The following is a 10,678-nucleotide window of genomic DNA, read 5'->3' as shown; positions in this document are numbered from 1 at the left end:
TGTACTACTGTATTAAGTTTTGAATTTTTTTTTCCTGTACCTGATAACCAACTATCTGTAACTCTGCTGTATTTACATCTAAAATTAAACTATGCAAGCGGATACAAAAATTGTTACTCTTGGAGGTGGTAATAAATTTTCCTGTTGTGCATAAAAGTCAATACTCTGTTTTTTAGATGCGATGTTAAAGAAGATAATGACATGAGAAGAGCATGAATAGAGAGGAAGGAATGGGAAGGGTTCTTGATTTGTTGTTTACTATCCTCTCTAATGGGTATATGTAATTTGATTTAGTAGATAATGACCAAATGCTTTTAGATCAATTAATTCATCTGAATTAGAACATTCCTCAGTACAGGTTTTGAGATAATGGTAGCGTTTTAATTGAATTCCTGAGAGGGATGTGTTCATCCAGAGAAAGCATTTTTTAACCACACTAAATTATGGGTAGTCTAAGTCTGGTTTTCTCCATGGGCAGACTTACATTGTGCGTATGTTGTCTGCCCTTGGAAAGCAGGAGGTGACAGAACTATGGTCCTGCAAAAGAGATTTCTGATGCTGCTGGTCTACTGTTTTAAAAAATGGTAATTTTTAAATGGAAGTCTTGGTACAAGTACATTTCTGGCTTCACGTGTTTCTGCCACATGGAGTGGTGGTGTGCTGCCTGCAGCCGTGCCCTGCAGGACAACCTGGCTGAGACAGCGCAACATGATGTGGGCTTCTCTTTTGTCTTCACAGAAGCAGGGGGCAAGAAGCTGCGGAGCACTGTCCAAAGGAGCACTGAGACAGGGCTGGCCGTGGAGATGAGGAACTGGATGACCCGTCAGGCCAGCCGGGAGTCAACGGATGGGAGCATGAACAGCTACAGCTCTGAGGGAAAGTAAGCAGCAGTTGTAACTGCGGTTACCTGACGTTCTCCAGGAAACCAGTAGTTAGACAAAAGTGTGGTGAGCGAGCACTGTAGGTCCTGTTCATCAGAATTCCCTTTCACAAGCTAGTGTCCTTGATGGACCAAGCCTAAGTTTTCCCCTGTGACTGAAAGAGTTTCCCAGTGTTGATTTCCTGCTGTGCCACAAGAAGGGCACCTGGTGGGTCAGAGCACCAATATGTGATGTGGCAGGGGGGGAGCACATGCAGTGTGCTGGGTAAAACATGGGAAAGGACAGATTTTTTTCTGAAACCTACTCACCTATGTCTGTGCTTTACAGAGCAAAGCATTTCCAGAGTAAGGCCAGGTGTTGTTCACTGTGCTCAAGAGTTTTTCAAAGATTCTGCTAATTAATCCTGAATAAATGATCTGGGCAGAAGTATGGACTGTCATGCATCATGCTTTTCATGATTTATTAGTGGTATTCGCAGCACTCGTCAATACATATATACTGGACAATATATCTTATGCACGCAAGTTAATGCACTTGAGATGGACATTTATTCATAGCTGGTCATTACAAATCTCATTAGTTCATGTTGCCTTGTAATGGCTTATAGAAAATTTATGACAAGTATTTGAATTTTAAATTACTTTGGTCATTTGCCACAATTAATTTCAGTTCCATTACTGAATAGATGTCATTTTCAAAGGCATTTTTAACAAAATGTTTCTAATGAATGCTGATTTTAAAAAGTGATTTTAAAAATAATGACTAGTAGTCATATTATAGCATACATTTGACTATGTTACTGGAAAAGGCATGTAGTAGTATCTTAATGAACTGATCTCATATGAATATTACAGTAGTTAAAAGTTGTCTTCAATATATTTGTAAAAGAGAGCATGATGGAAAAATATTCCTGTGGAAATTATATTGAAGTTTAGTGCTTCCTTCACCTGTTTGTTTCTGTGCTGGAGGCCAAACTGATGCTTGTTGAACACTGCAAAGTTTTGAGAAGTACAGTAATTGTTTTGTAATCCTGTCAGTGTGAACCAAAAAAGCAAAAATGCTAAATACAAAGCATCTAGAAAACAAAAAAGGCCAAATTCCTGTGTAATTATTTTGTTGTTTTGTTTGTTTTTCCAATACTATTTTTTAGTTTGATTTTCCCTGGTGTGAGGTTGGCTGCAGACAGCCAGTTCAGTGATTTCCTGGATGGACTTGGTCCTGCCCAGCTTGTAGGACGACAGACTTTGGCAACACCATCAATGGGTAAGCATTTATGTCCTATAGATATGATATAATCTGCTGGGTCTGGTAATTAAAACATAGGCGTTATCTAGATTCTCAGTCTTTAAGTACGGATTTCCTATGTGTTTTTCAACAACGCAGTTAAGACTAAAACTGTAGCCTCAGCCAAAGTTGAACATAATTGTGGATGTTCATTAACACACTCAGAAGTAAAAAGGTGCTTTGAAAATTTCAGTCTTTTATTTCTTCTTCTTCAATTTTCTGTCCTTAAAATGTGGCTAATGAGACCAGTTCTTTCTCTGAACCACTTGGTTAGTATTGAATAAAAATGTGAATTTAGGTACAAAGTATTTTTTATTATTATACTTATGGGCTTTTTAATATGCATAAGTTATCTTTTCATACCATGTCTTAAATTAGAGGCACGGTGAAGAGATTTCAAGGAGTTTTACAAAGCTGCTTTGTACTAATTCCCTTGTTGTGTTTTTAATCTGAAATTCTTAAAACAGAAAAAAAAATAATTTGAAGTGATAGGGTTGTGGAAAATGGGAGGCAAGATGTTATTGCAGAGTTTTTTAATTGTTTTTAGTACTAAAACGGATAGAGGTGAAGAAGGTAAGTATTATATTATTTAGTACCATTAATTACTAGATCATGCTTACTGGTGGAATGCAGACAATACAAATCACCATATATTCATCCTAGAAATTCCCATAGCTTTTAATTTATTTAGGCATTTCTGAATTACAGTGCCAGGATTTCTTTTTGTCATCTAGGAGATATCCAGGTGGGAATGATGGACAAGAAAGGACAACTGGAAGTAGAAATAATCCGAGCCCGTGGCCTTGTTGTAAAACCAGGTTCAAAGACACTGCCAGGTAAGGAAGAAAAATCTTAGCAACAAGAATAGAATTCTACCAAAAAAGATCAAACAAACCTCCAACTTCTGAGGCTTTACTGTTCAATTTAAGTATACTTTTAGCAAATTCACCTATCAGTAACTTACAGTATTGTACGCTGAAATGAATAAAATATTGAAATGGTACACAAAAAAATCAATCCTACTTCAGGAGCAGAAAAAAAAATTCAACCTGGTGTCTGGGCTACCAGAAGAAACTAAAGTATTTTAATAATAGCAAATGCATCCTTGGTTATGGGGTAGAAAGGAAGGTGTGTATGTTGAAGATGTGATATAGGAATCTTAGGGATGAAAAGGGAATCAGCAAGAGGTGTGGAACAGATACCTGCTCGAAAAGTAGACCAGTATTTGATACTTACTCCTTATGTTATAACCTGATGTCCTATAACACCACGTGAAAAGGACAATATAATGATATTTTTAGCAAGCTCTCTGTCAAAATAGAAATTGTGTCAGAGTCTTTTCTTCACTGGTTTTCACCTTGTAGTTAGTTTTTAATTATTAACAATTTGGAGCATTGATCCAAATCTCACCAAAGTCAGTTCAAGTCATTCATTTAGTTAACAGGCCTATTTTGCATACTGTACAGCATAGAGGTACTATATATAGCACTATCTGATTTTTTCCAAGTCAAAATCTGAATTGTTTTGTGGCATAAGAGACAAATAAGAAGAAATAAAGAAAAAATTATGCCTGGGATAAAAATAACCAAAATGCGTGGAATCTTTGCATGTGAATAAATGCCAATATTGCTTGTGGAGATTGATTTATGTAAGTTATTTATCAGTAAAAGCCAGATTTTATCATATGGTGACAGAACAGTTCATCAGTTGAGCAAAAACTCTGTACTTCTTTACTTATTGTTCTTTATTTTCTTTCTTCTAAGCACCATACGTAAAGGTGTATCTATTAGAAAATGGAGTCTGCATAGCCAAAAAGAAAACAAAGGTAGCAAGAAAAACACTGGAACCACTTTATCAACAACTTCTATCATTTGAAGAAAGTCCCCAAGGAAAAGTTTTACAGGTAATTTGCATCAATATTCTCCTGAATCTGTAAACGTCACCTGCACTGTTTTTACTGAATGAATTTCAAACTTCCTTTCCTGCTTTATTTGGCAAGTTTTGGTATTTCAAGTACATGTTGAGGAGATCGACACTTAATAATAACTGTTGGTAAAAGTAGGAAGTGATGAACAAAAGTTAGTTGCAGAGTATTTTGCTTCTACTCTGTGTATGGTCTCTGTCTCTCACTGGGGTTTCTTTAGTATTGTGGGTAACTGCTCTGTTACTGCCACGGTCATTTTTGTCACTGCATCATCATTAGTATACACAGAACTAAACTATGTTAGCAGTAATACATTTCAGTCCTTACGATAATTAAATAAGCAGGGACATCTGAGGAATCAAATTGAAGCTCACATTTTTTTCCTGACATTTTTCTATCTGCTTGTGTTTCCTTTGCTAACAGATAATTGTTTGGGGAGATTATGGACGTATGGATCACAAATCCTTTATGGGAGTGGCACAGATACTTTTAGATGAACTGGACCTGTCCAACATGGTGATTGGGTGGTTCAAACTTTTCCCTCCTTCTTCCCTAGTAGACCCAACTTTAGCTCCTCTCACTAGAAGAGCTTCCCAATCATCTCTTGAAAGTTCAACAGGACCTTCGTATGCTCGCTCATAGCAGCTGTGAAACTGTTGTCATAGCAACCAGCGTTACAAAAAAAAAAATTACAGGTCGCAAACCCTGGTAACACTGCATGCTTAATGTTGTGTCTTCTGAGCCTGGTTCTAGGGCTGCAACGCGATCCTGTGTTCTCAAGGAAGTTGCACACATTGTGCCCTATGGAAGGCCCTCAGGTGAAGGACTGAAGTCATGAAGAACTGATAGGTTTGGAGTTCAGGGACACTCAGTTTTGGTCCAATCTGAAGCCATGGACTAAGCTAAAAGAATCAATCTGTTTCATGCAACAAAAGTCCTTTTCAATGGCATATCTGTTTTGTTGCTCCCGTTTCTTTCTTTATCTGCCCTCCCTCCTAAAGCTTGGTTATGCCACCGAAATGGAGTTACCCTCCCATGAAGCCATGTTACAAGTCAGCGGATTAGCAGGCACTGGAAGAAAAGGATGTAAAGATGCTGGAAAAGTCAACTATTGTTTGAAACGGTTGCTTTAGATCCGAAAACTCTTCATACTGAAAAGATCCAAGACTTAAAGTGTCAGGCTTCATACCTCCAGCTATGGATACAGTGAAACCCCAGATATGATGGACTCTCTGAAAAATAAAGTACTGTGGATATACTGTACTGTATGAAGTTAAAGAAACTTTTTTTGCATGGACACAGATTTAGCTGAACACTTAAATTATTTTCTTGGGGCTGCAACTTGCAAAAAAAAAAAAAAGAATAAATCAGCCATTTTCAACAATTTATATTATTTTTAAAAATAAATTTCACTAGTGCATGGTTTTAAAGGGAAGAGAATGCAACAGGGTGATACAAAGACACACCACGTTTATCATTCTTGAAACCAGTCATGGTCTGTATTTTTGCAGACATATATAAAAGAAATAATTTCTATCAAACATTTAAAATTCTGTTTATGTGACAAGAAATAAATGTAATATATTAAATTTATTTAAATGTAAAAGGTACAAGCCTTGTAAAGTTCAACATAAAGTGCAAATTGTACACTTCTTTTACCTCCTCCTTTCTCTATCTCTCCTGCCAGTCTCCCTTCTTCCTTTTGCTCTTTTTCCCCCCTCTACCTCCCAGAATGACCATCATATTCTAAAAAGGCTACCTTTTGACTTATTACTCTCTTATGCCCCATATTTGGTTCAGGGTTGCAGATTGTTCTGCATTTCTGAATTATTTGAGAAAAATATTGTTTAAGAACTTACTTTTTTTCAAGCATGTTGAAAAGGATTTTGCAACATGGCTTGGGAGTACATCAATGTAATTCAGCATGTATTTGATAAAGAAGATATTTGAACTTTTTGCAATTTATTGTACAGTGCATGGTAACTTATTTTCATTTTTTCTCACCTTCAAATTGAATTCTACAGCAAAATACTGGAATCATGTGGCCATTGTAATATGTCTTCAATAAATTTGTTTTCAGCACCAGCATCTTTCATTCAAAGGTTAAACTATTATTTCTTGAAAGTTTTTGGACAGAAGAAAAATTGAGTACTTGGTCGATTTTTAGAAAATGAATTTCAACACTTTTATTTTCACTAAACTGAGTTAATTGCTACATTTTTGAGATTACAAAGGCAACCAAGGTTACTAGTTCATACAGTTCTGCTGTAAAGTTCAATTTTCATAAAATACATTTGTGTTGCGAAAGACATGATTAGGTAATATCAGTCTGGAAAATATCATTTCTCGGGTCATAAAATAGCCTTAAAGAAAGCTTATCAGTACCATCCCAACAGCTATGACACCATTCCCAGAATCCTCCCTTCCGTCAATGGATCTTCAAAAATCTGGGTTTTGTAGCAGACAGTAACTACCATTGGGTGGTGCTGCGAGTTCAAGCTTCTCATTAAATGATGTGATTTAAAGGGAATGTAACTGGCTAACATTTAATAAAAAAAAAAAAAAAAAAATCCTTTTTTTCTGGGTCTTTGTATGCCTTTAATACCTATTTAAGGTTTAATATTGAAACCTTGCAATAATTTTTGAAATACACATTACATTTACCTTTAAGGCCAGACAGAATTATTCTGATTTTATTTTAAAATCTATTGAAGTTTCCCATTAAGAAATCATACATGCCTTGTAAGAGGGCAAAAGTAATAACAGTATCACTTAAAATGCCTTTTACTTTGTGCAATATCATATAAATCAAGATTGTGTCTTGTCTTCAGAGTTTATATAATGGATTATTGTTAAGATAATGAGCAGACTGGTAAAATTGTATTTATTGAAATAATTTAGACACCTGTCTACCAGCAGCAAATGAATACTACTAACATGCAGTCTAAATATCCCCTAGGATATTAAACAAAAATACATAACTATTTTCCTGATACTGTGAGATGTGCTCACACATTCTTGTATGCATAGTCTTATATAAATTATTTCAAATTTTAAAGTCAAGGACATGACGCATGGAAGGTTTGTATATACTTGTCATTATGCAGTATTTATTTTAAAAATTTAATGTATTTTTTTTATTTTCACATGTCTGCAGCTCTACTTATGGTTTAGTCATGTAAATAGCACTATTCCAGTGATCACTGCTGTCTTGTACATAGTACGTTTTAACAAGTTAAAAGGAATTACAGGTAGGGGTAAAAAAAAAAAGGGCAGATTAGGCCTGTAATGAACACCAACTAATGTAAATCAAACTCATTCTGGTGATGGTATTTAACACTTTAAATAAAACATTTTCTTTACAGAACTAGCGTGCAGTGCTTTGTTGCTTTTCTCCGAGATAGCCAGCAGCATCCTTCAGTGGAGTTTGTGGCAGATGGCACACATAGCTGAAGAACAAGCAAATGGTGGTGTGAGTGGAGTGCCATTTTTAAGATACCACGGACAGGCCTACAGCTCCAGGGCTGGAGGTGGCTTGAAGCTGCCATCTCTGGTTGTGAGGACTTGCTCTAACACAAATACATCCAGCACGCTAAACGTGCTGGGAAGGTGAAGTTCTAGCACCAGCTGGCGCCGAGCGGCTGTGCCATCTGGTCAGCCTTCCATCTTTTGAAGCATGGTGCCCACACTCAAGGTGGCTCTTGGGGATGGTTGTGGATCAAACTCCTGTCCTGTTCCCAGGTGTGTCAGAATGGCCTCCCCAGAGCAATGCCAGTGGTGTTCCCTGCCCAGGTACGGTTCCTGCTAACACTTAATTCACCTGGAAGGCTGTAGCCTCAGATTTTTAACTGCTGGATTATAATATTAAAGAGGTTGGAGTGTAAAAGGAATAAATTCGTAAGCTACCACCCTATCCCCAGATACCACCTAATAGTAGCTGAGTTTTTTTTTATGAGCAGGGCACAAATGAGAACAGAATAGGCAGTTGGTGGTGGTGGTTGCTGGAGCTCATGCAGCTTCTGCAGCAGGGAGCAGGCAGTGGTCCAACAACTCAACAGCTATGTGAGGGAGTAGGGGAAGAGGATGGGGACGGTGGAAGTGTCTCTCTACCTGAATGCTCAGAGACAGCACCAGTACTGACAGTGGTGACTGCCAAAACATGAGCACCGCCACAAAGTTGGATACCAATGCCTTAGAAATTTACTGCAGACTTGAGAGGCTGGCTGGCTGGCTGAACAGCAAAATGTGTGTATTTGACTCCAGATACGAGGCGAAAGAAACACACTGCAGTACTGTCATGAGATAAAACCACCAAGAGAGCAAGCAAGTGTATTTTGGGCAAAGCGCTTGTGAGAAGTGCGAGGAAGGACTGAACTTTAAAAGTGAGGTGTTGGAGGAACTGGCCTAAATTTCTGGAGTGTCAAACCACTAACATCTCTCTTCTCCTTTGCCAATGTTGATATTGCTGTTGCAAGGGTGACAGCGCAGGCAGGTACCTGGGTCAGAGCACACCACCTCCAGCCCTGCGGTGGGGTGAGCAGCAAGGCAGCAAACCTACCGTCTCCCACATCTAAACACACCACAGCTCATCTGCCTTTGGCACTCTTTAGAAGTAAACACAATTATGCTCCACAAACACCTGAGAACGTCCATTGATACAGCTGTGCAGGCCAAAACATGCCACAACATACTACTTTTCTGAAGGGTCCTTTGCTTGCTGTTTCCTTTCACTAGCACCATCTTGCCCACATCAAATTAATTTCAAACAAAACAAAACTGTAGATCATTTTAATCTTTGCAGTTGCAGCTCTACTCTAGTTTAGCTCTACTGAATATTGGCTCAGATGATTGATTCATGCTGTTACTCTGGGAAGTGTTTGTGCCAGTAACAAATGCCATAAAATATTATGTCACACTAATTATGGGGCTGCCTTTACTGCAGATCTTCAAGGCTTAGTAAGATGCTCTTGCCATGATGAGAGTGAGCGTGGAGTCAGTGCTTGCTAACCAGCACACCACTGAATTCTTGTAGCCTTCCACTACTATCGAATAGCTACTCACAACTGATTAAAGTAATTATAAGTGGTTTTATGTAGAATGTTAAACACCAGTGCTTTAATATGACAGAAGTTAACAAAGTATTAGATTTCACAGCTCTCTCACAAAGCTGGGTGATGCTGTGGGTGAGTCTAGAGCAGTTCATATTTGCTTCTTTAGCTCACATCTCTGTGCAATTCTCACTTCCCTGTCACCCAAGATGCAAAGAGCAGACACCAGAGCTGTAGGCCTCATAACAACCTTCCAACTGTTGCTACCCTTTCTGTCCCTTCCTTGGTAAATTTTTACAGTAAGTCTTTACCTTGACCAAGAAGCTATGTGAGAAAGAAGATGCACAGTTTCCCAGGCAAGAATGACCTACATTTAGGTCAGATTAAAGGGAGCTAGATTTAGCTGACAAAAATAGGGCAGAGAAAAGGGAGGAAATTTAACCGAAAAAAAAAAAAAAAAAAAAAAAAAAAGCTATATGCTAGTAATACCAAAGATAAATTAACTTCTGGAATTATTGGTTTACCTGCCCATTTTAGATATCTTGTTCAGGATGGGATGAGTCTTTCTGTGGGGAGATCAGATTCTTTCCCTCTCTCCTCATTGACCACAAAGGCAGAAAGCAATGACTGGTTTGGGTTAATGTCTAACTTCACAGCAGCTGAGTTTAGGAAAAGTGGACCCAACCTCAGCAGCCACAAATAAGAACAAAGACTCCATGGTCCTTCATTAGTAAGTCCAATCTGAACTGGCAGTATAATTATCAGGTCTGAGTGCAGCAGGCAGCTGAGGACTGATGAGAGAGGAAATGGCTGGGAATTAATTTCCCAGATCTGACACACTGCCCTGTCAGGTCACTCCTCACCCCAGCTCCAGGGAGAAAGGTAAGCAGCCATACTAATTAAACCATAGAAACCAATAAAACCAAAAATATATTGATGGCCGCACCCAAAGAGAGACTGTCAATGGCTCCATGTCCCAGTGGAGGCCAGTGACGAGTGGAGTCCCTCAGGGATCAGTGCTGGGACCAGTCCTGTTTAACATCTCTGTCGGGGACATGGACAGTGGCACCGAGTGCACCCTCAGCAAGTTTGCCACCAACACCAAGCTGTGTGGTGTGGCTGACACGCTGGAGGGAAGGGAGGCCATCCAGAGGGACCTGGACAGGCTGGAGGGGTGGGCACAAGCCAACCTCAGGAGGTTCAACAAGGCCAAGTGCAAGGTCCTGCATCTGGGTCGAGGCAATCCCAGGCACCAATACAGGCTGGGCAGGGACTGGCTGGAGAGCAGCCCTGAGGAGAGGGACTTGGGGGTGCTGGTGGATGAGAAGCTCAACATGAGCCAACAGGGTGCACTTGCAGCCCAGAAAGCCAACCAGATCCTGGGCTGCATCAAGAGAAGTGTGGCCAGCAGGTCGAGGGAGGTGATTCTCCCCCTCTACTCTGCTCTGGTGAGACCCCACCTGGAGTACTGCATCCAGTTCTGGAGCCCCCATTACAAGAGGGACGTACAAGACCATCAGTTCCAACCATTGAGCCATTAG

At 39.2% G+C, this 10,678-nt stretch overlaps 1 protein-coding gene across 1 annotated transcript; it reads left to right on the top strand.

The window, feature by feature from the left end:
- Positions 1 to 644: 644 nt before the first annotated feature.
- On the top strand, positions 645 to 5,655 carry LOC103779127 (regulating synaptic membrane exocytosis protein 2-like). The gene is made up of 5 exons (XM_008946746.1): positions 645 to 880; positions 2,032 to 2,144; positions 2,900 to 3,001; positions 3,929 to 4,068; positions 4,513 to 5,655. The coding sequence occupies exons 1-5, from the start codon at positions 645 to 647 to the stop codon at positions 4,729 to 4,731; spliced, it is 810 nt and encodes a 269-aa protein (XP_008944994.1). The 3' UTR covers positions 4,732 to 5,655.
- Positions 5,656 to 10,678: the final 5,023 nt, after the last annotated feature.

Source organism: Merops nubicus, unplaced genomic scaffold (genome assembly GCF_000691845.1).
Source record: "Merops nubicus isolate BGI_N331 unplaced genomic scaffold, ASM69184v1 scaffold51248, whole genome shotgun sequence".
NCBI classification, from domain to species: Eukaryota; Metazoa; Chordata; class Aves; order Coraciiformes; family Meropidae; genus Merops; species Merops nubicus.
Note: the sequence above shows the minus strand (reverse complement) of the source record. Positions and strands in the feature narration are given on the sequence as shown.

What these genes read in the sequence shown, in the direction of transcription:
- LOC103779127 (XM_008946746.1), top strand. Translation starts at nt 645, where the DNA reads ATGGAGTGGTGGTGTGCTGCCTGCAGCCGTGCCCTGCAGGACAACCTG. An exon ending in TTTGGCAACACCATCAATGG is followed by an intron (nt 2,145 to 2,899) that starts GTAAGCATTTAT and finishes TTTGTCATCTAG; the next exon opens with GAGATATCCAGGTGGGAATG. An exon ending in CCCAAGGAAAAGTTTTACAG is followed by an intron (nt 4,069 to 4,512) that starts GTAATTTGCATC and finishes CTTTGCTAACAG; the next exon opens with ATAATTGTTTGGGGAGATTA.